Source organism: Durio zibethinus, chromosome 5 (genome assembly GCF_047325235.1).
Source record: "Durio zibethinus cultivar Kanyao isolate XHJ-2024 chromosome 5, ASM4732523v1, whole genome shotgun sequence".
Classification (NCBI taxonomy): domain Eukaryota; kingdom Viridiplantae; phylum Streptophyta; class Magnoliopsida; order Malvales; family Malvaceae; genus Durio; species Durio zibethinus.
In genome coordinates this window covers 808,397-836,094 of record NC_143166.1, presented here as the reverse complement: position 1 = coordinate 836,094, position 27,698 = coordinate 808,397, and the positions used below count along the sequence as shown (strand labels likewise).

At 35.1% G+C, this 27,698-nt stretch overlaps 4 protein-coding genes and 1 pseudogene across 20 annotated transcripts; 4 read left to right on the top strand and 1 right to left on the bottom strand.

Annotated features, from left to right (window-relative positions):
• The first annotated feature begins 417 nt into the window (after window positions 1–417).
• On the top strand, window positions 418–8,995 carry LOC111282948 (uncharacterized). Of its 15 annotated transcripts, none has more exons than XR_016342024.1 (16): window positions 418–824; window positions 1,346–2,613; window positions 2,696–2,877; window positions 2,996–3,213; window positions 3,380–3,448; window positions 3,894–3,966; window positions 4,133–4,289; window positions 4,411–4,702; window positions 4,784–4,898; window positions 5,023–5,186; window positions 5,377–5,451; window positions 5,580–5,988; window positions 6,330–6,394; window positions 6,739–6,784; window positions 6,882–6,908; window positions 8,559–8,995. XR_016342024.1 is itself a non-coding variant. In XM_022871264.2 (12 exons), the coding sequence occupies exons 1-12, from the start codon at window positions 534–536 to the stop codon at window positions 5,766–5,768; spliced, it is 3,069 nt and encodes a 1,022-aa protein (XP_022726999.2). In that variant the 5' UTR covers window positions 418–533; the 3' UTR covers window positions 5,769–6,172. The 15 variants fall into 15 exon arrangements, 2 of the variants coding, with proteins under 2 accessions (XP_022726999.2, XP_089616591.1); XR_016342023.1 differs by having other exon boundaries at window positions 8,556–8,995; XR_016342026.1 differs by having other exon boundaries at window positions 6,735–6,784.
• Window positions 8,996–10,545: 1,550 nt separating this feature from the next.
• Window positions 10,546–13,347, top strand: LOC111282949 (uncharacterized; annotated as a pseudogene). The gene is made up of 5 exons (XR_016342034.1): window positions 10,546–10,731; window positions 10,802–10,905; window positions 11,482–11,653; window positions 12,192–12,311; window positions 12,407–13,347. The product of XR_016342034.1 is annotated as an uncharacterized LOC111282949 (transcript).
• Window positions 13,348–14,041: 694 nt separating this feature from the next.
• LOC111282854 (small ribosomal subunit protein cS23z-like) lies at window positions 14,042–14,881 on the bottom strand. The gene is made up of 2 exons (XM_022871115.2): window positions 14,508–14,881; window positions 14,042–14,425 (listed from the first exon to the last, which is right to left on the bottom strand). Exons 1-2 carry the CDS (start codon window positions 14,760–14,762, stop codon window positions 14,144–14,146), a joined length of 537 nt encoding a protein of 178 aa, XP_022726850.1. The 5' UTR covers window positions 14,763–14,881; the 3' UTR covers window positions 14,042–14,143.
• Window positions 14,882–16,587: 1,706 nt separating this feature from the next.
• On the top strand, window positions 16,588–20,764 carry LOC111282165 (aluminum-activated malate transporter 4-like). 2 transcript variants are annotated; one of them, XM_089760468.1, is made up of 6 exons: window positions 16,588–17,406; window positions 17,562–17,702; window positions 17,791–18,060; window positions 18,151–18,287; window positions 18,380–18,526; window positions 19,881–20,764. In XM_089760468.1, the coding sequence occupies exons 1-6, from the start codon at window positions 17,070–17,072 to the stop codon at window positions 20,511–20,513; spliced, it is 1,665 nt and encodes a 554-aa protein (XP_089616594.1). In that variant the 5' UTR covers window positions 16,588–17,069; the 3' UTR covers window positions 20,514–20,764. The 2 variants fall into 2 exon arrangements, with proteins under 2 accessions (XP_089616594.1, XP_089616595.1); XM_089760469.1 differs by having other exon boundaries at window positions 16,591–17,406; window positions 17,565–17,702.
• Window positions 20,765–22,521: 1,757 nt separating this feature from the next.
• On the top strand, window positions 22,522–25,985 carry LOC111282608 (aluminum-activated malate transporter 4-like). Its single transcript, XM_022870763.2, has 7 exons — window positions 22,522–22,672; window positions 22,773–23,138; window positions 23,237–23,374; window positions 23,495–23,764; window positions 23,922–24,058; window positions 24,171–24,317; window positions 25,215–25,985. Exons 2-7 carry the CDS (start codon window positions 22,775–22,777, stop codon window positions 25,863–25,865), a joined length of 1,707 nt encoding a protein of 568 aa, XP_022726498.2. The 5' UTR covers window positions 22,522–22,672; window positions 22,773–22,774; the 3' UTR covers window positions 25,866–25,985.
• Window positions 25,986–27,698: the final 1,713 nt, after the last annotated feature.

Genomic DNA, 27,698 nt, shown 5'->3' with positions numbered 1-27,698 from the left:
GCAATATAATTATTGTATAAAAATTATATTTTACCTTTTTAATATAACATGAAAAATTTAAAAATAACTTTTTATAAGCATTTATACATAGTCAACATTAAACAAAATATTTAATTATCAATTTCATATTTATCTTATGTTTTACTGTATTAAAATAATTTTTGAAAAATTTAATTAGTTATATTACCTAAAATATATAAAAAAGCAATTTTAAAAATTAAAACGTATTTAAACAAAACCTTTTTATCCCAATGCGAACAAAATTTCTAGAAATTAAAAAGGAATACTAAAATATTTATATTTATAATAGGCATTAGCCGCCACACGCTTTAATCCAGCACGTGCGAAAGAACTGCGGGCCCCAAATCAGGCAACCCGAATCCTCCCTCAAAACCAGAAGAAGTCCCTATACGAAATGGAAATCTAATTTCACCAGTAAAACTGCCTTTCGCTTCGCTCCAAAAAATTACACCAAAAAAAAAAAATCACACATTAAAAAACCCTAACCCTAAATTTTCTGCATTTGACTTCAAATGGCTAGCGATACCCAAGATTCTCATCGAAGGAAGCACCCTCGTTCTCCATCCGATGACGAGGAAACAGAGAAACCCTCCAAACGCCACAAGCACCGCCACCAAAAACACCGTCACCACCGCCACCGCAGCAAGAAACACGAAGACGAATTCAAAGATGGTGGCGAAGGTCCCCCCTCTCCTCCTCCTTCTCATTCGGACCTTCGACCTGATGATGACGTCGAGGAAGGAGAGATTCTTGAGGAGGAACCCGCCGTCGAATCTCGCGAGAGACTTGGTGATTCAAATCGGGTGTGTTCTGTTTACCCTTTTTTGTTTTAATTCGTCACGGCTTAATTTTATCTTTTCCACTTTACTTGGTTTAAACTTTTATGAAGCAAAATTTGAAATTTGAATGTTGGAGAGTACTTGAAAGAAGATTTTGTTGTTGACCGGGTTTGAAATTTTTTACTTTTTTTTGTTTGATTCATTTTTTCTCGGTGACCTGACGGACCTTATTGGACATTATCGTTTGATTTGGTTTTATATTTTATGAAATTGAGATAATGAATCTGCGGTTTGTGAGAGCTTGTTAGATTACTGAGTGAGTATCCCATGCATATGCACTACTACACAAAGAAAATGTCTGAATTGCAAAAAGAAGTATCCCTTCTAGGCGTTTCAATGGAGACTGGTGGCTTACTATTCATTTGTAAGAGCTGGTTACAGTTGTTGCATATATATGCTTGTAATTACTGTACTTTCAATTTATTAGAATGATGCATTGCGAGTATGTGCACTCAGTGTTTTTGTTTGCATTTTCCTTTTTGAAGGGAGTTGGCGAAAATAGTAATTCTGTGGATGAGCAAGTAAGAAGCATCGGTGACAACAGTGGTGAGAGGAATCAAAGTCATGCTGGGTTGTTTAGAAATTTAAGTGTTGAGTCTCAAGGAGAGTTGGTCCCTAGAGTTGTCCCTGATGGTCATCTAAATGGGTATTTTCAATCACATCACGTAGAGGGTACAAGGCAGCATCAGCAGTCTAGGCTTCCTTCAAGAAGCGGCAAGAAAAAGAATTACCATGAGGATGTTGAAAAGGCTGATGCTAGGAAGTTAAGTGACATGAGAAAGTCATTGTCCTCTGAATGCTCTGGGGAAAAGTGCATGACATCAGCTATCTCACCTTTTGATTCAAGATATGATGATTATGCTAGGAGTAGATCTGAGTCACATGATCTTTCTAGGGATAGATCATGTTCTCGAAGCATAGCAGATGAGGAGGCTCTTTCGAAAAGAAGTCGTCGCCTCAAACGTGATCCTAGTCGGGATGGACAACATCGTAGTAGAAACTTAGTTAAGGGTGATGACAAGGAACGAAGTGTTAGTTATGATAGATATGTTGGTGAAGAAAGGCATCGGAGTATGGAGATGCGGGTTATTGTGAGGAGCAGGGAAAGGGAGATAGATTGGGAATGGAGAAGGGAGAAGGAGTGTGAAAGAAGCAAAGAGAGGGAGACGGATGTTGAATGGAGAAGGCACAGAGACAAGGACAGGGAGATTTATGGTGAGAGAAGGGAGAAGGAGCAAGCAAGGAGCAGAGATAGAGACATGAGTGGTGAAAGGAGAAGGGAGAAGGAGCAAGAGAGGTGTAGGGAGAGAGAACTGGAGAGTCAAAGGAGAAGGGAGAAGGAGAGAGGGAAGAAGAGGGACAGGGATCTAGACAGTGAGAGGAGAAGGGAGAAGTTGTCTGATAGGAGCTGGGAATGGGAAGCAGATAGAGATAGGAAGAGGGAGAAGGAAAGAGATTGGAGCAGGGTTCATGGCGGAGCTAATGACAAAGATAGAGAGAGGAAAACCGAAAAAACTGAAGAATGGAACCAAGAGCAAGAAAGGGAGAGGAGAAGTGACAGGAGTAAGGATCAAGGTAGGAATATTGAGATTGAAAATGATGGCTATGGTCATCGAGATAGGTATAAGAATTATAAGCACTTGAAACGCGATGAAACAGAAGCTTATCGGGACAGGATAAGGAAGAATGAAACAGTGAAGGTTCATGGTTCTAACAGTAATTCATTGGAAGTAGATGCGGATAAACTAAAAAGGTATAGCTTATCTAAAAGGGATATTTCATGGTATTTTATTCTCTTATTTACTTACCGTTTTGTATATTTCTGATTTGTTCAGAGATGAAGAGGAGCAAGATGATTTTGAAAAAGGGATTGCATTAAAAGTTGCTGAACAGGAAGAGGAAGAACTCAATAGGATTAAAAAGGAAAGTAGGAAGCGAAGGCAAGCCATCTTAGAGAAATATAAGAGTCAGCAGTTACAGCCTCAAACTCAATCTTATCCGGTGGATGTGAATAAAGGTTTTTCTTTTTAAAAAAATTATTTTTTGAATTGTTTCTTAGGTTACTTTTTAAGCTTTGATCTAGGCTAATACTATGTTTATATGCTCTGTTACTTGTGTTTGTTGCTGTTAAATAGCTAAGAATTTATTATGTAAACTAGATAATGGGCCTGTAGAGAATCATGGGCAAACAGTAGCTGCTGCTAATGCTGGTCCAGATGTTCTTGGTGGTGGACATGAAGATGTCTATGTTGCTGAGCCATTGTTGTCAGTTAGGAAGTCACCTTCAGAAAATGGGCATACTGCTCCTGAGAGGACATCTGGTGCTACTGGGCTTGGTGAGGGTACCCCAAAGGTGTGTTGGTTGTCTATTCTATTACATATGAATCTTACATATATTCTTACTATCTTTGTCTGAACCTTGATTCTTTCTTAAATATCTTAATTTTGGATATGCTGAAATTTGACCTTTTCTTTCTCAGTTGATTGAAGTGTATAATTTCCATTATTTATTTGTGCAGAGTGAGAGATCAGAAAATATTTTCTGTGATGATATATTTGGAGAAACGCCCACTGGAGTTCGTAAATTGGTATGTATCACATTTGTCTATTTGCTTTGGTATGTTGTGTTTCTATATTAATTATGAGTTCAATAAAGTGGTTTCTCCAGCTTGGATTTACCTAACTTTGTTATGATGCTGTTTGAGTAGTGGCTGCTGGTAGTTGATTGCCACTGTTGATTGCTTCTCCTTTTCTCCTTTTTAATCATGCAGTTTTATTGTGTATAGCTTCATAAGTTAAGTTTCTAAGTGGGCAGAAGGCTCTTATTTGTTCTCTTTGAAGAAGCTTTGGTAACATAATTGATTTTTTGCATGAGTTAGCAACTCCTGGCCTCTAATAGAAGATTAGTTCACTTGTTTTCTCTTAGCATATGTGCTTTCTCATTTGTGGTTTTAAGTCTGTATTATATTTATGCATTTAAATTGAGAGCTGGGACAATAGGGCTGAAAGCATCTATAAATGGTGTATTTGTAGGGTAAAGGTGATGGCTTGCCAGTTATAAGGAGTGGTCTTGATGACAATTGGGATGATGCAGAAGGATATTATAGTAAGTTTCTAGATGATGCATTTTTTTGTAACATAAATACATAGACACACACACACACACACACACACATACATGTTAACCAAATTCTCAGGTATATGTTTTTACTCATTAACAAATTCTCAGATACATGTTTGTACTCATGTAACTGTTATTTTTTCCTGTCCAGGCTATCGATTTGGTGAGCTTCTTGACAGCCGATATGAAGTAACTGCTGCTCATGGAAAAGGTGTTTTTTCAACTGTTGTACGTGCAAAGGATATTAAGGCTGGTATTTCCGATCCTGAAGAAGTGGCCATAAAGATCATTCGTAATAATGAAACAATGTGAGTGATCAAACTCCCTGTTCATTGATGCTTATGTGTTTTATTTTGTATTATATAAATCTCAAGTTCTCTGACCTTGTCGTTCCTACTATGTGCTTGTTTGAATACTGGTTTGATGCAGGCACAAGGCTGGTCAGCTGGAGGTTCAAATATTGAAAAAATTAGCAGGTGCAGATCCAGATGATAAGCGCCATTGTGTTCGTTTTCTGTCAAGTTTCAAGTACAGGAATCATCTATGTTTAGTTTTTGAGTCACTTCATATGAATCTGCGTGAAGTTCTCAAGAAGTTTGGTCGCAATATTGGTCTTAAACTAACTGCTGTCAGAGCATATGCTAAGCAACTTTTTATTGCGCTTAAGCATTTAAAAAACTGTGGTGTTCTTCATTGTGATATAAAGCCTGATAACATGCTGGTAATGTCTTTTTTATTTGTTCATGTTTGTGGTTAGTTTTTCAATTTATTGCTCACTTTGACTTATTTCATTTCTTTTCAGGTAAATGATGCAAAAAATGTGCTGAAGCTCTGTGATTTTGGTAATGCCATGTTTGCTGGTAAAAATGAAATTACACCATACCTTGTAAGCCGCTTTTATCGAGCCCCAGAAATAAGTAAGTTGTAATATGAAGCTGTTAGTTTTTAGGGTGGCTGGGTTATTTTCTTTTGTTGTTTGATATGTGTACATGATTTGCCTTATGTTTAGTAGTCTTTGATGTATATTTCTCTGTGGTGCAGTTCTTGGTTTGCCTTATGATCATCCAATGGATATTTGGTCTGTTGGTTGCTGTTTGTATGAGCTATATGCTGGAAAAGTTCTTTTCCCTGGTCCTACAAACAATGACATGCTACGCCTCCATATGGAGCTCAAAGGCACTTTTCCAAAGAAGATGCTGCGTAAGGTACATTATTAATTTGTTTGAATGATATTTATTTTCGGAGACATCTATCGGGCATTGTTATTATACTTTTTTTTGGTTTAATATTTTCTATATACTGTTCACTTGTATTATAAAACTTTCTCGGCTTGAGCTGATACTCTTTTATTCTAATTCTAATTCTAATTTTATTTTTGTTTTTGTTTTCTTTCAGGGAGCATTTACAGAAGAACACTATGATCAAGATCTGAATTTCCTTGCTATAGAAGAGGATCCTGTTACTAAAAAGGTTTTTTTTCCTTTCCTCTTTTCTTTTTTTTGAAATGTTTTACATTTATCAATGTCACTGTCAGAAACATTGATAGAAGTTGTCATGGTTGCCTTTATGTTGACCAAAAATTTAATTCTGCCTTTCAGAGTATAAAGAGGATGATTCTTAACATAAAGCCAAAAGATATCAGTTCAATTATTGTTGGCTCTCCTGGTGAGGATCCTAAGATGCTAGCCAACTTCAAGGACCTTCTAGAAAAATTTTTTTTGTTGGATCCAGAGAAGAGAATGACAGTAACACAGGCATTGACTCATCCTTTCATCACGGGCAAGTGAAACATGTTGCTGATTTTATGACTCCAGAAATGTGTTGCGCTAAATATTTGTTCATTATGACCTAACTCATATTTAGATATCTAATCATTGGGAATTCTGTCTTTATCTTCTCTGTGCTGGACTGAGAGCTTTGGACGGCATGGTTGAAGTCAGAAGGGTGATGTTTGGTACGCCTGACTCTTTACTGGTGATTCTTTCAGTGGAATGTACTTTTTCTATTGTAAGACAACTAGCCAAAGGCGTTTTTATCTCTTGTAATCATTATTGATTATGGCCATTGTGCAAAATTTGTTATTATCTTTTTACCTGTTGCAATTGTTGGAAAATAATGACAGAAATATATTTAGTTTCCTATGAGTTTATAGAACAAAATTAGTTCTTTAAACTAGGCATGGTTACTGCTCCCTTTTGACCTTTTTATTTTAGTTTCTTCTGCTCTTTTATGGTTGTTGGTTTTGATGGTTCCATTGTTGCTTTTCTTGTTAAGAGCCATTTGGTTTTCTTTTTCTATCCTGTCAGAATTGTTTGGGCCGTGGAAGTCTAATTTGATTTTTCGTTCAGGATATCTGCTACTGCTATGAGGCAACCCTCCAGTGCTTAAATGCTTAAAAGGCACCCAGGAGAAGGTACCTTGGTTTGTTTATGGGGACCTGTTTTTGACACCCTAAAAATTGATTATCTTGATTTTTTTTGTTGTGATTTGCTAGAGAGATGTATTTTGACTTCTATTATTCCTTCTATACTTAAATTTCACCCAACTTTTTCTTTTGATCTTATGTTTGCTTTTCTGGTACCCTGGTAATACTTTAGTGTTGTGGTTGGGTTCTGCTTATTTAGATAGCCTATGTTTGAGTGCTTTTTATGTTTTTTTTTTTTTAATTTTATTTAATTCTTTTGACCTTCTAGAGATATGCATGTCCTAATGAAATTGCATTATATCTGATCCATGGTTCAATTATTTTGGAGGCAGTTGCACTGCTCGTTTAGGAGTCAGCTTGAAGTGAAAGTCTATATCAGTGAGTAATCACGTTCCTAGTTCCTGTTATTAATTTGCTTCGTATCTTGTTGAAAACATAAATGTTTTAATTTGCTTCTCTTTTATTTTGTTTTTAGGGTGTATAACCTGTCTTCCCAGCCCTTGTAAGTATTTTTCTACATTATCTGAGCATTGTCTATTTTGCATTTTCGAGAACTCTTCAGTGGCTTTCCTTTCTTAAAATTTTGGAGCTCTAAAACCTGTCTTATTAAATCTCAAAGCCTGATCATTTTTTCCATAACTAGAGATTTTAACTTTGTATCTTCCTTAATTGCCTTTGAATTTTCATGAATAATATCAGTCAGTTTATTACTAGCAGCATTATGGCTGAAAACCCTTCTGTAAGACTTTGGCAGTGTACCAACAAAATTGGTGCTGCAAAGTGACCTGAAAAAGATCCTCAGCTTTCGTTAGCTTTATTCCTTGTAAGGTCTTATGCTTTAATCATTAGGCTTGGATAGTTGGAGGACCTATTTTTGTGTTAATGAATGATGAAATGTGTCCTTCAATTCAATCATCATGGTGCTGGTACTTTTAGTGTCTTCTTTTTCTCTTTGCTTGTTAGAAAGGATGGAAATAAGTGAGGATGAAAAATTTGTTAATATAATGGATAAGCTGCAAACTATAAAAGTGGTTATGAATTTTACATATTAGACTAACAAGTTTTTCACCCACACCTCTTTCCATCTTTCCTACCAAGCAAAGCCTTTATGTGGCTTGTCATCTTCAGGAACCTAGGTATCACTTTTCTACTTACAATTATAGCCCCTTTACCATATATTTCTTAAAATTTTGAGTAAAATTCACAGAGAAATATACTTAAGATCCCAAAAGCTTCTGTGCTCTGTCATTTTTTAAAGAAGATTCTTGTTTGCCCAGGTATCATTACATGTAATTAAGCTGATGTACTTTGGCAGTTTGGCTTAAGCACTGTCATAAGAAATTAATTAAGTTGTTAAAGAGTTTTTTTATTGTTGTGAAAAATCTTAAGCCAGATAAGAATGGTGCACCTAGAAGTCCTCCTGCTTATGGATTTTACAAATTAAATAAGTAAATGTAGCTCTGTTTGTGAATGAATAACACATGCAAATAAAGCATAGGTTGGAATTCTCTCAACTTTCTGGGTCAATAATGACCAACACACTTATCGCCAATGTTCATACTTTTTGGACACATACATCAGTTATAGATCCTCTGGTTTTAAGTGCTGAGGTGTTTAGGCCAGTCTTTTTTATGAGTTTTTAAGTTCTTGACCTTTTTCATGTGTTGTCGGGGATTTTTTCGAAGCTGCCGGATAAGCAACTTAGAATCCTAAGAGCCTAAGGGGGTCTTTGTTTCTCTGATGAAGCCTAACTTTGATTTCTTGTATGGCTCTTTTGATTCCATGATATTTTTTGTACTTGTTCTCATTTCCCTCTCCTTGTTTTTATCTGTCCTTGTCTTACCTGTGGATGCATTCTTCTTCTCTGTATATATATATTTTTTAAAGATGTTTTGGGTGTTGTTTTTTAATTATACAATGGTTGTCTGTCTTGGCTGGTTGGGTAATCGATATATCTCTGTTCTGAACTCCTGATTACCTGTTTCCCATTATTTGGTGATAATTTGTATGACATCGATTCGTCTTTTACAATTGGCCGTTGAATTAAAGTTTTGAGTCTATAATATCCATGGTTCACTCTCTCTCTCTCTCTACATATATATATATATATATATATATGTAAAATGAAAAATTTTATTCATGCTAAAAGCAGGATAGGCCTGCAACAAGTTTAACATGGTTAAAAACTACAAACAAATTCAGCATAAAAGCATTAAACTCTTAGAATCAGGTAATGTAGCCCCCATGAGCAGCTAAGGCTGTGGTTCTTACGAGAGCAGTTGACCAATCTTGAATTGAATAGCTTCTTTGATGGAAGGAACAATAGAGTCAGTAGTGAAAGAAGGCCTTGGTGTTGTGCGGCTAGCTGCTAGTTGGTGGTGTAGGTAGGTTGGTTTTAGATAGTTTAAACATTAAAAGTAGCATATTCGGATGTCTTGCTGGGTGGATATGTAATTTGTGAGATATGTAGGAAAAAAAGTCATTGAATTACTCTGAACTTTAATAATTTACTTTTTCTTCTTTTAATTTGAAGCCTGTAAAATTTACAACTAAACAATAGTTTGCTAATATTAAAATATTATCCTTAAACGTCGTTCTCTTTCATCGTAGCGTTCCTTAAAAGGTTTCCTATTTGTATTTGGACATCTTAGTTCTAGAATGATTTGTTGTAAAATAATTGCGAACAATTAAATTTGTGGGTCCACTTGTTTGAATTGAAGCAAAAAATCATTTTGTTAGGATGGTTGATCATTTATCGGCCTGATGCTTACTTTTGGCATGGTAATTTAGGTTGCGAAATTATGATGTGCTGAGTTCTGATTTATAAATGGTGATTTAGAAATTGAGGGTCAAGGATCATTTTCTTTAAGTTTGGTTGGAATCAAAGACTTTTAATTTACTTAGCTTTATGGTTGTGATTGCATATCAAATCATAGTTTTTACCAACTTAAACAAAACTTTATCAGACGAACCACAATCTAAAACTTTGTCGTCTGTTTAAGTGGTCCTAACTCTTTTAAACAAAACGAAAGAAAATTCTTAATCCATGGAGAGAACTTGTCATAGCATTCACAATCATTAGCGATTTCAACAAATAAAGAAACCGAAATTCCAATCCTCCATTTTATATGCTCGCTGGTCTCCGTGGTCCATGGCCTCGTTCTATAACGTAGAGAATGCTGGATGCCGGTCTTTTTAACCATTTGAAAATTTATTATGTATAGATTTTTTTTTTTATTTATACTTTTCATTATATTTTCGTTCAGCAAATAATGACAGGATAATTAATGTGTTTTGAGTTATTCCCTGGGAATTCATTAAGAAACGTTTCCTTTCTGGACGGCCCATGACGCCTGCTCTTGTGCAAGGCTGCAAGCCACGCTCTAGTTGATTTTTTTTTTTTTCAACTTTTCCACATGATAATAGTGAAAAATTGTGGATCAATTTAATGTTGAATGACAATTTTTATAAACCTATTATATTTAGATTTGATCAGGATTTGGGAGTATATTTGATACAATAAGAACAACTTACGTAATAATTACAATTTACTAACCAGGGTGGCACTTATTAAGATTATTGTATTTAGTAATATTAATATATTATATTAAATAATATTTTCATCTAATATATTAAAATTATTAATCATCTAATATTGCAAATTATACATTAATAAGTATGTTTATGGCATGTTACTTGTTGCAAACTTTTTTCTACTGTAAAGAAAAAGTGAAGTCAGGATATTCCATTTGTAAATCTAATTTCTCTCTGCATTTTTTTCCCTTCCAGGTTGTTCTCCACGCGCCTAAAAGCGTCTCTTCTAACAAAAGGGGCCTGGGGTCAATTTCTAGCGCTCACTTTCTCGATGTTGACGATCCAACCGCTACCCTTTCTTTAATTTGGTTTTCCCATGAGCCAACTGCTTCCTTTCTCTTCTTTAAAAGTCTTTGCTCTAGAGAAATCCCATATAGAGCACGCTGTATATATCTCTCTCTCTCTCTGTCTCTCGTCAGCATGTAAAGGCACAAACAAGCTTTGCCTTGTTTGTTCTCTTGTGTGTTAAAAGCCTCCTTTCGTGTTAGAGAGAGAGCTTATTCAATTTAAAGGTTTGTTCATCAAACAGTCGAAAGAGTAGGCTTATGGGAAAGAAGCTCGATGCCTTGCTTGGAAGAGCCTTCAAGCCCTCCAAGTTCAAATCACTTGTCAGTCTTGCCATTTCTCGTCTTGCTGTTTTCAAGAACCAGCGTCAGGTCCGCTGCAACCAGGCTCGCTCCGATGTTGTGCAGCTTCTTGAACTTGGCCATCATGATCGGGCTCTTCTTAGAGTAAGATTTGTTCCATCGTTTTGAAAATGTTTCTTTTCTTTTATTTGTTAACTTGGGTTTCTTTGGACAGGTTGAGCAGGTGATCAAGGAGCAAAATATGTTGGACGTGTTTGTTATTCTGGAAGGTTATTGTAATCTCGTTATTGAAAGAGTCCATCTCATTGGGCAAGAGAGGTTAGTAGGGATGTCAATATTCGACTTTTTACTCGAACGAGGACGACGACGGATATTGTATTTAGGATATGAAAATGGAGATAAGTGTAATTTTAAAATTTTATTGGGTATGAAAATGAAGATGGTTAATATAATTTTTATTTTTTATTTGTATTATATATATATTTATTTTTATTTAGTAAATAAATTTTTTATTAAATAATATAAATTATTGTTTTAATTAATTAAAATTAATATATTTTTATTAAAAAATATATATTTATAAAAAAATTACTTAAATATATAAGATAAAAATTAAAAAATTAAATTTTTATTTTTATTTTTTTTTTAAAATTAAGATTACAGAGATTAAATATCGTAAAGATAAAAATAAAAATAAATTTAAAATATTCGTTGAATATAGATACCAAAGTATGTATGATATAAAAGTCTGGGATGGAGATGGGAAACGCTCCACCCTACCCAGTGACATCCTTAGTTTCTTCGATCATTTCCTCTTTTTCTTGTCAGGGTTTTTATATACTGGTTTTCAGACTTCAGTTTCATGTGATAACCCTGAGTTCTGTTTTGTTGCAGAATATGTCCTGACGAGCTCAAGGAAGCAATATCTGGATTGCTTTTTGCATCTTCAAGGTGTGGGGATTTTCCCGAGCTTCAAGAGATTCGTGCTGTTTTCATGTCTCGCTATGGAAAAGAATTCGCTGCTCGTGCCTTTGAGTTGCGCAACAATTGTGGAGTGAGCACTAAGGTAATCTAATATTCACCTCTGACTAAAATCTCAAAGATTTTTATCCTTTTAAGGATCAGAAACTAATACAGGAACTTATTGTTTGATTTTGAACTTGAAGTGAAGTTCCTTTACAATTAATAGTAGCATCGAATATGTGAACAATATTATTGACATTTTATTGCTATTATTATCTTTTAGAGTGGTTACTACCAGTGGTGGCTTTGTGAAAGAAATCTACAGAAATGTTAGGAAATAGTGTTAGTATTGATATTGTTACTTTCAGTGGCAAGACACAGTGTTGGTGACACTGAAAGTTCTAGAAGAACTTGGCTAGTCAGATCAACCAGAAAAGTAGAGCAACACTTCTGCTGCTAACCAAAGCCACCGAAATGATTAATTTGCATTATGAATGGTTTGCACAAAACATGGATACTCCAATTGAGAAATGTGCTTCTGTGTGCCTAAATGAACATAGTAATAAAATTTCTAAATATTCTTGTGAATCATGTTTAGTTGAATTCTGCAGTATGCTATAGCATAATCTTTAGCTCCGCAGATTATACAAAAGCTCTCAACCAGACAACCAGATTTGCAGAGCAGAAGGAATGTTCTCAAGGAGATTGCTGTTGAGAATGGCATTGCTCTACAAGTTGATGATACCTCTGTTTCCAGTGAGGTAGGCAACAGTTTTTGAAAAAGAAAAAAAGGTTTTCATTATCTGCTGAACATAGAGAAATAACTCATGGCATGCCAATTATGTTATGAATTCAGGAAAATTTGGATTTAAGCAACAAGCAAAGCCTGCCCAAGCTAGACACATCAGCTAAGGCAAGTGGCAGTGCTGGAGATGACGCTGAGTTCTTTGATTCAACAAAGGCAAGGAAAAAGTACAGGGATGTAGCTGATGCAGCTCAAGCAGCCTTTGAGTCAGCTGCATATGCGGCTGAAGCGGCAAGAGCAGCTGTTGAACTCTCTCGGTCTGATTCCCATAATCCCGACGATCAGAACATTCCCAATAGTCAACACAGAAGATTGTCTGACAGACGTGAATCCAATTCTAAATATAAGGAAACTCATCATGGTGGTCAAGCAGAGGAGTTGAATCAGAGCAAGAAGACATCAGAAATCAAGATGTCAAGTCCCTCTTCAAGTGAAGGCTCAGCAGAGGGAAACGTGGACCTTAGGACAATGTCCTTGGATGAAGTGGACCTAATCAAGCTATTGGACAAGGAAGTGGTTATTCCTGACGGTGACGATGATAACTATGATTCCCATGGTTCGAGTTTTGATATGTTCCAAGGAAACTTCAAGACAAGCTCCTGGATACAGACAAGGATGATGAGCCCTCAGAAAAAACTGGTCTGATGTTTCAGTACTCATCCAATAAGCAAATTCCTTCAATTCTTCATGCTGGCTTGAAGGTGGAGATTGGACCTGAAAACCCCACAGAACATGCCACTGAAAGTTCTGGGATGAAAGGTAAATGAAACTTCACCGAAAATAAGGGGCCGTTTTCTGTGAGGACTGGGTAAGTGCGTGGGTATTGAGCAGCATGAGCTTGTTGAATATTTGTGACTTTGCGAGTTGCATTATAGGATTGGCTGGGTCTATAAGTTGGTTTTTGTTCTTTGATTTTTCTTTTGTTGATTTTCTTAAGATGTAAACTCAATGTATAATATTTTTGGAATGATTTTTGAATTTCTTTTTGTGAAGCGAAAGATTTTGGAAAACTACTCAAGTTCCTTGAGACAATACTAACTACAATCTAACTATGGATTAACGTTGGTAAAACCAGAATGCAACACAACTTACAAAAAGCTCAAGACTATAGGCAAGAGAAACCTAGGAACCAAAATAATTTATGAGGAATGCAGGCAAAGGCACAAAGGAAAAAGATAAATTTTCTGGTGATTAAGTTGCAGTCTTGAATAAGGTGATAAAAAGGAGGAGAAATTTGTAGCTCTGTTTGTTGTAAAAGAGAGCAAATGAAATTGTCCCAGTTTTGCTTTGGTGAATTCTTGAACTGAGATATGTAATTAACAATAAAGTTCAGATAGGATATGAAACTTTTTGCATCTGTTTCTGGTTGCTGTTTAAATAGTTAATCCAAAAATGGAAGTGGAAAAGCTTCATCACTTACTCTATTAGCCGAATATGCATATGGATATTTCTACACAAACCGGTCAGATATAAAAGCAGCCCTCTTAAGTCTCAACTAATCCTTTGCAAACTGTCTATAACTTGAGAAATACACTACAATAGCAATTGCAGAGACTTATTTTTCTTCATTTTTCCTTTCTGCCTGAATTTTAACTAGCAACTAGCAAGCACCAAACCAAATTTCTTAATTTAGTTAGTCCTTGCAATTTGAAATTACTGATGGCAAACCAATACAAACGAGACAAATGAAGGCAAAAGGAAATCTTAATAATAAATCATCAAAATCCAACAACTGAAACAAGCAGGCTAGTGGAACAAAAGAAGAATAAGAAGAGCTACATTGCATATCTAGGAAAGGTTGCCACCACTTTGCTGCCATAGATTGATGATATCAGTGGCCTGATTCAGAAGGATAATCATCTTCTTCTGAGAAATCCATGGCTTACTTTCTAGAGTGGATTTAAGCTCTTCCCATGCATCTTTCCTGGGCCAAAAGAAGTATGGACTTAGAGGAACAGTACCGTGCCCAGGTATCACTTGATCAAGAGCAAGCCCGATGTTCTTTTCCATCCATATGAATTTCAACACCAGCCTTGGCTTTTCAAATTGCTTCACCACCACCTCAGCCTTCTGCAAAATCGACAACAACTAGGTTAAATCAAAGCAATGCATAAATGCTAGAAAGCACATGCAAGTATAGCCAGCCGTGAACCTCAGTTTCTTGAGAAATTATGATGGATGGTGTTTCAGTTTCTGTGGATGTGGATGAATCAGCTGTGAGTGCTTCTGGGGCTGCTGAAGCAGTTAGTCTTTCAGTTTTTAAGGTGGGTATGATTCTTTTTTCCATAATGGTCGATGACTGTCTTAAGCTGGGCTTTGTCTTACAGAAAATGGCGGTGTTGAAGGATTTCAAGGTGGGTTTCTGATAATGAAAAGAATGCCAAGTGAAAGTAGATTGAGTAGCCATGGATAACACTTTCTATTGCAGGGAAGAGTGAGTTTGTGTTTTAAGCAAGTCCATCGTGTCTGTACTGTCCCTGTCTACACTGATCGGAAGAGTGATTGAGATTGGATAAGAAATATGGGGCAGTGGGGCTTCGGTTTTCGTAGGAGGAGATTATGTGCTTCTGAATAGCTTGGGCTTGTCGCAAGTTTCTTTCGAAAAGCCAAGCCAAGCTAACCCAACCCAACAAAGAAAAAATTATATAAAAGAAAATTCTAACGAAAAAATATTTTTTTTTGTATAAAACCATATTTTTGCTAGTTATTTTATATAAATTTTCTTATATTTTGGTTCATATTTTTGGCTTCACTGAATAAGATCTTATATTAAAGATATTCATAATTATGATCCAAAAATATGGTTTTAAGTTAAATAATGTGGACACCTTTAATTATCTTTCGATAATTAAGTTGTTATATATTAAAAATGCACATTTAATTCCCCCTTGTCACCAAAAAAGAAAGAACATTTTAATTCGAGTGCATAATTCCCCAATACGAACATCATTCTACTTTTTTTTTTTGTTTTTCTAAATAAAAGAGAGATATGAATTTATTGGTTCACACTTCACACTATATACGCAGCTGTGTATGCAATGGTGACATCCATAAACCGACGAAGTGATGAATTATGTAGCTTTCTGACAGGAACCTTCCTGGCTGATGATCTCCACATTTTACATGAGAATTAATTATGTACGAGCGTATATCTTTTTCAATCAAATAAATATATGGATAAAAAGTTCAAGAATAAATTAAGAATAATAATAATAAAAAAAAACCCTTTGACATGGTGCTAAAAACACCAAATTGTATAAAAGTACAGATAAAATTATATGAATTGTATATTGGTAATAGTAAATAACTATTTTTAGGCAATAGAATTATAAAAAAAAACACATCAAATTGTCTTAAAAAACCAATGCCATTAGAACTAATTTTGTAATTTCATCACCATTAATTATTGGTGTAATTAATTAATTGTCATGTGATCATTAATCTCATGCCTTTTTCCATAATTGGGCTAAGTGAATATAACTCATGAATTTCCATAAATAATTGATGTTTTTGGTGATTAATTGACTGGATGAAAGTAATTTATCATATTTAGTATATAAAATTATGATAAGATAAGATAAAATGATATAATAAATAGGATTAGATTAAATAATATCATTTTATTTTATATTTGATGTGTGTAATGATTAAAATAAAAAAAAATTTATTTATTGGCCAAAATGATATTTTTTTAAATTTTAAACAATTTAAATTATTGATATAATTTTTAAAGATATAATTAAATATATAAATTTAATTTTATGGATTAAAAATTATTCACCTCATTTAAGAAAGATATTAATTATTTTTATAATCTTTATCCTTTTTTTCAAATACAAATAAAATATTATATAAGATAATTATTATCTTATTCTATTAATAATTTTATCCATCAAATATGACCAGGGAGCCATATTCATTGTAGCATGATGATTTTGTTAGACCCTCTCGTTGTCTCGTCTAAGTTATGATTGTGGGAATACCTTTTCCAATCAGAAACACTTCCACGTGACATTTTAACCAACACTTAAACAAGTCGGGTTTAGAACTGCTTTACCGGACAGAGAATATATAGCATGTTAAAACATGTTTGGATTCTTAAATCTCAAGCAGAAGAAAAAAAAAAATGTTGCCACTTGCCAGCACATTATACTGAAAGTTCCATTCTTGGCTGGAAGTGCATGTGGTAATGAATGTAAAATACCATTTTTGAATTGGATAACGAGGAAATGTATTCTAGTATGAGCTTTTCACTAGATATTCTCTTCATCAGTATAGATGTTGTATTTTCCTAGGAAAGTTCAAGGCAGGCTAGCATGCACTTTTGATTACACAAGCCAGCTTTTGTAAGGTGGAAACTGAAGCTTCGACCATTGATACAAGCCTACAAACATATCCCCGTACTCCAGTAAGTTGGCCCTTTTTTGTTCCTCAAATATGTCAGTTACTGAATCAATGGCCTCCAAAGTAATATATATTCTTATAAGAAACAAAGCTTAAACATGCTATGAATGCATGCTTTAATGCAGGTACCTTTTTTTTTTGTTAAGTTTATTGGTGATTTGGAGCTAATTTTGATGATTTGGTTGCATTATCTCTCTTTTACTTGTCAAGAACTTATTTTAATTGTTCTTACTTTGTTTCATCTTTCTTTCGCAAACTTCTGGGATAATGCAGATTTGTTGTCCGGTGAAGAAGAGAAAGGGTGATAAAAATGGGGTCACTGAAACATAATTGGGAAGATAACAGTGCTGCGAGGCTGCCTCTTTTGTTCAGCTTCAGGGGAAATGAAGATAGAGGAAGTAGATGGACGTGTCTGAAAGTTATGAGAGAAAAAATCAAGAATTCTTGGGATGATTTGCAAGATTTTGCTAGGAAAGCATATGAAATGGGTCGTTCTGATCCCAGGAAAGTTATATTTGCAATAAAAATGGGACTGGCATTGTCAATTGCGTCTTTGCTCATATTTTGGAAAGGATCATATGAGGATATTGCTCAATACTCAATTTGGGCAATACTCACAGTCATAGTGATGTTCGAATTCAGCATAGGTACTAGAATTAAGCATCATCCATTCAACTTTATCTAGATTAGTTTTTTACTGTCTTTCTGTTTCAAAAATCAGTTTTTGCTGAATGCCGAGAAAGTTCATTAATTTCATTAGAGAAGATTCATTAACAGTTGGAATATTTACTTCTCTCTTAAGCAGGAGCAACCTTTATCAAAGGATTTAACCGTGGGCTGGGAACACTTTGTGCTGGGATACTTGCATTTTGCTTTGCTGAGCTATCTATTGTGGCTGGCAAGTTGGAGGAAGTAGTTATTGTTTTAAGTATTTTCATAATAGGTCAGTGTTTGGAAGATTAGCAAACGGTTTAGCTTGAAGTCAACATATTCATTTCTCCATTTTAAACTGTTTTGTTTGCTGTGGATAGGGTTCTGTGCATCCTATTTGAAGCTGTATCCAACAATGAAACCTTATGAATATGGATTTCGAGTATTTGTCTTGACATATTGTATCCTGATGGTAGCCGGTAACAGGACTAGGGAATATACTGAGGCAGTTTTAACTCGACTGGTACTTATTGCAGTTGGAGCAGGTGTCTGTTTTGTTGTAAATATATGTATTTATCCCATTTGGGCTGGTGAATCTCTGCATAACTTGGTGGTGAAAAATTTTAAGGATCTTGCCACTTCTCTGGAAGGTTGCTTTTTTCACATTCAGAAAGCTCTGTAATCTTCCAATTGATGTTTCAATTTTACATTTCTTTGTTCACCATTGAATTGTTGTTCAGGTTGTGTTAACGGGTACCTGAAATGTGTTGAATATGAGAGAATTCCCTCGAAAATTCTTACATACCAGGCTGCTGATGATCCACTTTATAATTGTTATCGATCAGTGGTGCAGTCTACAAGCCAGGAAGATACTTTGGTATGTCAAATTGCATACAGTCTAAATTATGCAACCGTTTGACTTGTTGGACTAATGATTCCGGGAATTGTTGGGTTTCAAATATTTTGCAGCTTGGTTTTGCAACTTGGGAACCACCTCACGGCCGTTATAGACTGTATAATTATCCTTGGGAGAACTTTGTCAAAGTTAGTGGTGCGGTGAGGCATTGCGCCTTCATGGTTATGGCACTGCATGGGTGCATCCTTTCAGAAATACAGGTAATTATGTATTTTTCTCTTTGGTATTGTTGATAGTTCCAAGTAATTAGCCTCTTCAAGTGATATCTAGGGAACAAGAGGTCTCAAAATCTTTTCTTTTTCTTTCTCTGCTCCTCAGTTTTCCCAAAACAAGATTCTTTAAAATTGAGTTCAGTAGAAAGGAAAATTTGATCTTTTTATCTAAAATGATTCTGAAATCGGTTATTCCTTGAGTTCAGTTGGCTTAATGTGAATTTTTTAACAATTATGTTTCCTGCGTTGCTGATAAGTAAGTTGACAATTCTGAAATAAGTGAAATCTTGGTTACATTACATATGAAGCTTTCAAAATTCTTTCCAATGGTATCCTTATATCATAAAGATAATAACTGAAGTGCGTGTTTTTTTTTTTGCCAAAGAAAAGAATTCATTTCCAGTAAACACCATACATTTTCTGTTTTACATATATCAGCATGATAATTGAGATTATGAGATCTTGTAGAAAGAAACTCTCATCTGCAACTACCCTTATACACTATAAAAGTGGTGCTGGTAATTCATCCCTACTTAGGATTCCAACCAATGAGGATGGGGGTTGCCTAAGCCAACCCAAGCTGCACGTCCCCATTTTAGACTGTGTTGCCACCCAGTCTGCAGCCCTATTGGCCTGTCTCTTTACCAACTTTAGTTATTTTTCTGGTACCTCTTCCCACAGCTTCATTATTTCCTTCATAATTGGTCTAATATGCCTATTATAATTCTCCTTTGTCTTTGAAAGTGATTGAACAGTACTTCAGAATCCATTTCCACGATCACCTCCTGATATTTCTAGCAGCTACAAGCTCCAGCCCTGTTTTTACAGCCAAAGCCTCTGCTGCTAATGCTGAACCTGTCTTCACCTGCTTTACTAGCCCATTAACCAAATTTCCACTTTCATTCCGTATCACTATTCCAACTCCTGCACTTCTATTATTTTCAGTAAACGCCCCATCAGAATTCATTTTTAACCACCATCTTTCTGGGCATGACCATTCTTCCTCCCTTCTTACTGTAATTACCCCCACTTTCCTTGCTGTCTTAGTCTGCTCCTCTTATACTCTGTTAAACTCTACAATAGCCCTCTTAGCTCTTAACATCGCCAAGTGCGGTACCAGCTCCTTTTCCCCCACTACCACTTCACACCTTGTCTCCGAAGTGCATGTTCTTAAGAACATTATTAAACTGAAATGTGTGGCTGAGTGTTTTTACAAGAATTCCATTATGAAGGTATGAAACTTTGTGGTGTGGGCCATAGATGAAAGGGAATTTGCATTATTGTAAGGAACAAAGCCTTTCCTTTTTTTCACATCATTGATGCCATAATGCTGTAAATGTAGGCTCCACCGGAAAGAAGACAAGTCTTTTGTAGCGAGCTTCAGAGGGTTGGGGCAGAAGGTGCGAAAGTTTTACGCGAGCTTGGAAGCAAATTAGAGAGGATGGAAAAACTAAGCTCAGGTGACATACTTGAAAATGTCCATGAGGCAGCCGAGCAGTTGCAAAAAAGGATAGACCATAAGTCATACATTCTAGTGAATTCTGAGAGCTGGGAAATTGGGGGAAGGCCTCAGGAACTTGAAGACCTAAAAAATCTTGTGGATATACAGGAAGATGAACACATGCAATTGGGATTTAAATCATTGAGTGAAACTGTGCTGGACCTCAGGTCAATTCCTGTCAGGACAGCTTCTCTACCACCATGTGACGCTGCAAAAAATATGTTTAGAAGATGGCCCTCAAATCTCTCATCTAATGCTGAATCATTCGTCAAGGGTGATGAATGCAAAACATACGAAAGCGCTAGTGCTCTGTCCTTGGCAACATTTGCTTCACTTTTGATAGAATTTGTTGCTAGACTAGACAATGTGGTAAACTCCTTTGAAGAACTAAGTCAGAAAGCGAACTTCAAGGAGCCTATCATCAACATGCCCCCTGGGCCAGGTAAAAAAAGAGTCGGTACTTGGGTTGTCTAGGTTCTAGGTAGCTTATGTTTTTTTCATTAACAAAGATGTGGGATCGTTACTTACCCAAAAAAAAAAAAGGGGTCGTTCTTGGTCCAACAACTAGATCTTGGGTCCCCTCCAAGCGTCAAATGATAATAAATCGTTAAGAGCCATAAGTTCTTACTCGAAAGCAAAATCCAACTTAATCAGTGGATTATTGCTATTGTTAACATGCGAATGTTGATTCCATTACTGATGTTAAAAATAGTGCTTGCCAATTAGTTTCTTTTTCTTCCTTCATTATTTTAAGAAGTCCAAAGCCAGTTAGTATTATATAATGCACAATATACAGCCCAATGTCCAATTATCTTTAGCTTAGATCTTCTTAGGAAATTTACAAAAACATATACTACTTTAGTTGGAACAGAATTATGATGCCAGGCAGCAGGAGCTAGGAAATTTTGACAGGCATTAGCATGGGGTGATTGGAAAACTCCCAAATCCTGCTCAAGAAATTAATCAAGAAACAAGTGCAGAACGGATAAAACTGGAAGCGCAAATATTTTCTGCATAGCATTAATTGAGCCTATAGAGAAAGTCATCTGTCATCCCAGTGATTTCCATTTTATTTAGTTAACAATCTTCTCTTTTAAAAAGGCTAATTGGAAGTTAAGCTACATGAAACTTAAATAACAATTTCTTGCTTTTCATCCTCCCATTGGAAAGTTTAGAAATGGCATTCGAGGAGACACAAATCCAATTTGCCATGGTTCCTTTATTGGCATCAATAACAAAACGACAATGTATACAAGGGGGAATAAATATCTGTGCAGAGAAAGATAATAATGAGAACTTACTTTCACCTTCACTAAATCCGTGATTGGATTGAAGGAAGTCAATGGACTAGCTAGCTTTTTCCTTTTTGTATCTAACATTTCAAAATGCTCACACAAATTTTATGATCTATCTAGGCTGCTCGTCACGAGACTTTCTCCCTTATTAGAAGTATCTAAGAGTGAAATTCTAACAACAAATACACCCCGGATCTCTTTTCTTTTCTCATCTATTTTTCCTTCATAGAATAATTCAAAATTAAATACTTTCAGAATCCGAACATACCAAAAGTAATTTGTTTATAGTAAAACGTCAAACAGGCTATACCAACACGGAATTTCTTCATTTCTTACACGAACCCTTTTCCTACAAATATCCTGTTATCTGAGTACGATAAAACGATGGTTTTGATGGAAAAAAAAATAATAATTGAGTTTAAGAAAGAAAGGTGGTATGACACCATGCCATTTTTTTACTTGTACTTCAATTGTAGACTTGGGTGAGAAAATAGTACCGAATTCAGACCCCACAAGAATCAAGATATAGTAACTTGCCAACAGTAAAATAAAGCGTACAGACATGCACGTCCCGACGATGATTATAAATTATGACAATGGAAAAGATTAAAGAAAAGTCGAATATGATTATCTGATTCAGATCGGATTAAACCATTGTTATAGATGACAAAAATTGACAATCCTTGTTAATCCTCACATGCTTAATGACGAAAACAACTCTCCAAACCCAAAAGAAAAGAGTCATTAGCCTTGAGAGGAACAGTCCTCCAAATACAACAAAAAAGAATGTAATCTATTGCTCGCCATAAAGTAAACAAAAGACGAGTGGAGATAATGTGTTGTTATCTTTCTAATCATTTATTCAACATTGAATTTATAAAGATAGATGAACCACTTTCTTCAATGATGCCAAGCATGAACCAGAAAATCATCTCCCATCAACTCAAAGTCCTTCAAAATGTGCTATATTGTGCATCCAACAGATAATGAAGAAACTAAAACAGGGGGGACAGTGGTTTTTGAGGTTCAACGGACTCGAGTCACTCAACTAATTGTCAAAGCTATATAATTGATATGAAATGCTGGTGACGCGTGGACGGAGTATTTATGAACCTGCTGCCAGTTGGATGGTCGTTTACGCCACCCTTTCCTCTTCAATCAAAACTACCAAGTGCCAACTACTTTTCAAGCATCCTCTCATAAACAAACCGACATCGTTTTATTACCCTTCCCACCACTGTCCTGTCTCTTTTCAGTTTAGATGTATATACTCGTATGTTCTTCGAAAGTTTAGTTCTATCAATAACTTCATCTGATCTGTTACTCACCCTTTATCAGGTATGTTTAAAGAAGTTCAATTCATGAAAAAAAAAGGATTTTTGGGTCTTCTAAATCAGTGTTTTTTTTTTTTTTTATCTACTATTGTCGGTTGATGCAGAAATGGCAGGGAGGTCATTTTTGCGGGGTTCTAGAGATGAGAGTAAAGAAAGGCTGCTTTCAAGGAAAGGGTATTCGGAATTTGGTTTAAACAGCTCAGGTGGCAGTGAGGATGGAGTTAAATGCGGGTGTTTTCGATCATGTTCTGATTCAATTAATAAATTTTGGAATGGTTTGCAAGAAACGTCTGTTAAGTTATATGAAATGGGTCGATCAGATCCTCGGAAGGTATTTTTTGCTGCAAAAATGGGGCTTTCACTAACAATTGTATCACTGCTTATATTTTTCAAAGAGCCTCTAAGGGATGCTAGTCAATACTCGATCTGGGCAATTCTTACTGTTGTCGTGGTTTTCGAATACAGCGTAGGTATTTGCTTCAATATTCATGCTTCATTTCTGCCAATACAAATTTTCCACTTTTTTTTTTTTTTGATCGTGGCAATGAAATCAATTTCTTTATTGTAGGTGCTACACTTAACAAAGGATTCAATCGAGCTATAGGGACTTTCTCTGCTGGAGCCCTTGCTTTAGGCATTGCGGAAGTATCAATATTGTCCGGAAAGTTTGAAGAAGTTATTATTTTGATAAGCATTTTCATAGCAGGTTGGAGTTCTAGCAGTAATCGTATCTATTATAAATATATAATAGCATTCCTGTATAATGTATCTTCCTGCTTACAGTATCAATCTGCTTTATAACTCTTAAAATTTCATTTTGCTTTAGGATTTTGTGCAAGTTATACCAAATTGTACCCTTCCATGAAGACATATGAATATGGTTTTAGGGTATTCTTGTTGACATATTGTATCGTACTGGTGTCTGGAAACAACTCCAGAACATTTTTCAACACTGCTTTTTATCGATTGTTGCTCATTGCGGTTGGTGCTGGCATTTGTTTGGTTGTAAATATATGCATATACCCTATATGGTCGGGTGAGGATTTGCACAAATTGGTGGTTAAAAATTTCAAGAGTGTTGCTTCTTCCTTGGAAGGTTAGCTTTAGTTTCTTTTTCTTTTTTTTTTTTTTTCCCCTTTTTTAAGTACTGCTCCGAGTAGTTTCTCTTTGAAATTCCTTAATTTTCTGTTATGAAGTTGTACTACTCACTATGATGAATTGCTTAATTGATAGCTTTGAAGTTTCTTTTCTAGGCTGTGTTAATGGATACGTGCAATGTGTTGAATATGAGAGGATCCCTTCCAAAATTCTTACATACCAAGCATACGATGATCCATTGTATAGTGGCTACAGATCAGTTGTGCAGTCTTCAAGCCAAGAGGAATCTCTGGTATGTTCTCATATGCTAGTTTTCACCATCTTCCTTATCTCCAAGAATTTAGAAACTTTTTATTTATTTTGAGTACCTTGTCTTTGTTTGTTTTTTTTTTTTTTTTTTCCAGCTAGATTTTGCCTTATGGGAGCCTCCACATGGTCCTTACAGAACATTCAACTACCCTTGGAGAAACTATGTCAAAGTAAGTGGTGCACTGAGACATTGTGCATTCATGGTCATGGCAATGCATGGGTGTATACTTTCTGAAATTCAGGTGAGATGACTATCTCATTTAATATTTTCAAAGAAGTCATTTCTAGCAACATTGTTAGCTCCTGGGGTTTTATTGGAATATCCACAGAGATTACAGCTTTACCAAATATTTAGCAGATCCTTTTTTGAAATACATATATTTCAAACTTATTTGTTTTACTCTTTCTGGTAGACCTCTTTTTTTGCAAAGCAGTTACCAAGGTTGCTAGACTTTTCCTTTCAGCATCAGTCAATTGTTTAGCATTCCCTTCCTCTTTAGTGTGCCCCCTCCAGAGTTGTGGACAACCCTATCCTACGACTGTAAAGTGCCCATAATTTCATAAAATATAGAGAAAAACTGCCTTCTATTAATTTATTGTTCATCATTTGGCACTTCTTGAGTTATTAAGCAATCAGAAGAATGGTATATCGGCTAACAAGTTGGATAATAAAACAACCTAGATAGTTTAGACAGAAAAGTTATCTGTGCTTGTTGCGTGCCCTTACTTGTATATGATAGGTCCTCATCAAAGGATAATGCCTGAGATTATAACTTTGTAAAAAAGGAAGATAACAAAACTGCATCAGTCTGGCAAAGCTTAGGAATTTCCTACAAAATTATGTGATTTCCACTTATGCAGTGATACAAAGCTTCCTTTATTTTACTTTTCCTGTTTATTTCAACAATGGCATTCATCATTTTATGCCTTCATCTTGATCATAAGAAGCGTAATGATGATGTTTAATGGTAAATGAATAATTCCTGAAGGGCATGAAAGGTCCTTGTATATCCAGAATGATAACATAGCAGAAATCTCTGCTAGAAGTGAACTTGCATCAATGATTTGCTATTGACAATTCTGCCAACACCCCTAGAGCTATAATTACATAATCAGATTTTGTAAATTTGTACATGCAGGCCCCACCAGAGAAGAGACAAGCGTTTGCTAGTGAGCTTCAGAGGGTTGGTAATGCAGGAGCTAAAGTGCTGCGTGAGCTTGGAGACAGAATTGAAAAGATGGAAAAGTTAAGCTCTGGAGACATACTGAGGGAAATACATGAGGCAGGAGAGGATTTGCAATTGAAAATAGACGAAAAATCATTCCTTCTAGTCAATTCAGAAAGCTGGGCAGCTGCGCCGCAGGTCAAGGAATATGAAGAACCTGTGAGCATAATTGATGTTAAAGATGATGAGAATAAAGTGATCAAATCCCTCAGTGATATGTGGGATGTTCAGAACCCAAACATGGCCGGAATGGACTCTCGCATGCCAGATTTAATTACCTCAGAGAGTATGCTCCAGAAACCATCATGGCCACGTCTCTCATTTACTGCAGATGCATTGCTGAACCAACAGGAATCCAAAATATATGAAAGTGCTAGCTCTTTATCTTTAGCAACATTCGCATCACTCTTGATTGAGTTTGTTGCGAGGCTCCAAAATCTTGTGGACTCATTTCAAGAGCTTAGTGAGATAGCAAATTTTAAGGTACCCGTTGAGCAACCAATTGGAAAAGAGGTGACAGGATTTTGGAACAGACTAAGAAGTTGGTTTCACTCAAAGAACTGAATTCTAGAAAAATCGTTGAATGATCATATTTTGGACTTCCAACTATTGAGCTATAATTTGTTATTTTTTGTTACATTTGGACACTTGTCTCAATATATTTGTGTGATCGAAGAGCTGAAAGTATCTTGTGAAATAATACATCAATACTTAAGTTGGAACTTGGAATAATTATTTTTTAAAATAAGGTTAATTGAATTTAAATTTATAAAAGTGTCAATAATAAGTTTAAAAAAATTATTATTAAATCACTTAACAAATTTCACGAAAGGATCAGATTAAGAATTTGTTGGAGGGTCAAAAGTATTTCTCCTATTTTCTTCTAGTTACTATTGCAAAGATATGGGCCCAAAATTAACTACTTCAGTTAGGCTTTGGACTTATTTGCATGAGAAAGGAAGTTTATGGCCAATTATTTAATTAGCCCGTCAACCATGAAATTTATGGGTCTTTATTCTTCACTGGTCCATCATCATCCATATACTAAAAATACTAGAAAATCGAAAATCGAAATATAAGGTAAGAGAGTTAAAAGCTTTCTGAAATTGCTTGCCGAATAAGTTTTGATCGACATCTGATATTGCAATGGTTTTCCTTGTTACAAGTTGCATGAGCAGCCTGCGCATCAAGCGGAGCATAATACATGGAGATAATAGGAGAAACAGTGAAGTGTATGAGTCCAACTTCCGAAAAAATTTAAGATTAAATATTTAATTTGAGATTAAACATTTAGGTGATTTTTCGATTCATGATTAAATATTTTAATTTATATAAATAAAAATTAAAAGTTTTTTATTTATAATAATATAAATTTTTTTTAACAAAAAAATTACTACGAAAGGTACGTACAGTAAAAAATTTAAAAATCAACTGACGTGGCATTTTAATGCTAACTGCAGATACATAGTATACGTTTCAATCTTCTGAAAAAAAAAAAAAAGAATTAAAAAAAACAGGATCTAGTTGTTTACCTCTTTTTTGATCTTGGTGCCTGAGATTGCAGATTTTCTATATTAGTAGGCCTTGAAACCTCATGCTGTTGAACAACTAATTACAGCTGCTGTTGTCGGTGTAACGGATTAAATTGCTGCTGTGATGGTGGCTGTTCCTATATATGGTGTAGTTATTGCTGGTTTCTAAATTGGCCAAAAGCGAAAATAAGAGAGAAGGTGAGAGTTAAAAAGGGGAACTGTTTATCGCTCGGTGTTATCAGTTTTGAGTCATTATTTATGCTCCCAACACTATTCTCTCTTTGTCTCTCTTCTCATTTTGATTTCTTGAGAAATAAAAGAAGAACAACTTTTCTTGTTGTTATGTATATTTCTAGCAATCAAGCAAGCTATAATTTCTTTTAATAAATACTAATATGATTGCTCTTTATAGAAATTGCTTTAGGAATTTTTACCATAAAACAAAGATTTTTATCTTTATAAATTCATTTCACCATTTTTCTTATCAATTTGATTTTTTTTCTTATCTTAATCCTTTATCAACGAATTTAAGCCTATATAAAGCCCTTTTTGCTTTACTTTAATTAACCCATTATCTATAATATCTTTGATTTCACATCAATTTTATTTCATTTCTTTTTCTTCTTTTTGCTCAACTAAACCCCAAGATCATTAAGAAGGAAAAATAATAAGAGATTAAAAGCTAACAATAAATTTATTCTTGATCAAGCTAAATTTCAAAAGATCATTTTGTATTCGTAATAAATCTGTTGGGTTCGTAATAAATAAGACCCTAAACTATTTTAGAAGAAAAAATAATAAGAGATTAAAATTCGCTTAAATTCATTAGTGAATAACCCAAAATAAGAAATGATCAAGCAAACAG

Coding starts and splice junctions, on each gene's coding strand:
- LOC111282948 (XM_089760465.1), top strand. CDS start 534: ATGGCTAGCGATACCCAAGATTCTCATCGAAGGAAGCACCCTCGTTCT. Junction 2,614..2,695: donor GATGCGGATAAACTAAAAAG/GTATAGCTTATC, acceptor TGATTTGTTCAG/AGATGAAGAGGAGCAAGATG. Junction 2,878..2,995: donor TCCGGTGGATGTGAATAAAG/GTTTTTCTTTTT, acceptor GCTGTTAAATAG/CTAAGAATTTATTATGTAAA.
- LOC111282854 (XM_022871115.2), bottom strand. CDS start 14,762: ATGGCTACTCAATCTACTTTCACTTGGCATTCTTTTCATTATCAGAAA. Junction 14,426..14,507: donor TAATTTCTCAAGAAACTGAG/GTTCACGGCTGG, acceptor TCGATTTTGCAG/AAGGCTGAGGTGGTGGTGAA.
- LOC111282165 (XM_089760468.1), top strand. CDS start 17,070: ATGGGGTCACTGAAACATAATTGGGAAGATAACAGTGCTGCGAGGCTG. Junction 17,703..17,790: donor TTTAAGTATTTTCATAATAG/GTCAGTGTTTGG, acceptor TGCTGTGGATAG/GGTTCTGTGCATCCTATTTG. Junction 18,061..18,150: donor TCTTGCCACTTCTCTGGAAG/GTTGCTTTTTTC, acceptor ATTGTTGTTCAG/GTTGTGTTAACGGGTACCTG.
- LOC111282608 (XM_022870763.2), top strand. CDS start 22,775: ATGGCAGGGAGGTCATTTTTGCGGGGTTCTAGAGATGAGAGTAAAGAA. Junction 24,059..24,170: donor CAAGCCAAGAGGAATCTCTG/GTATGTTCTCAT, acceptor TTTTTTTTCCAG/CTAGATTTTGCCTTATGGGA. Junction 24,318..25,214: donor GTATACTTTCTGAAATTCAG/GTGAGATGACTA, acceptor TTGTACATGCAG/GCCCCACCAGAGAAGAGACA.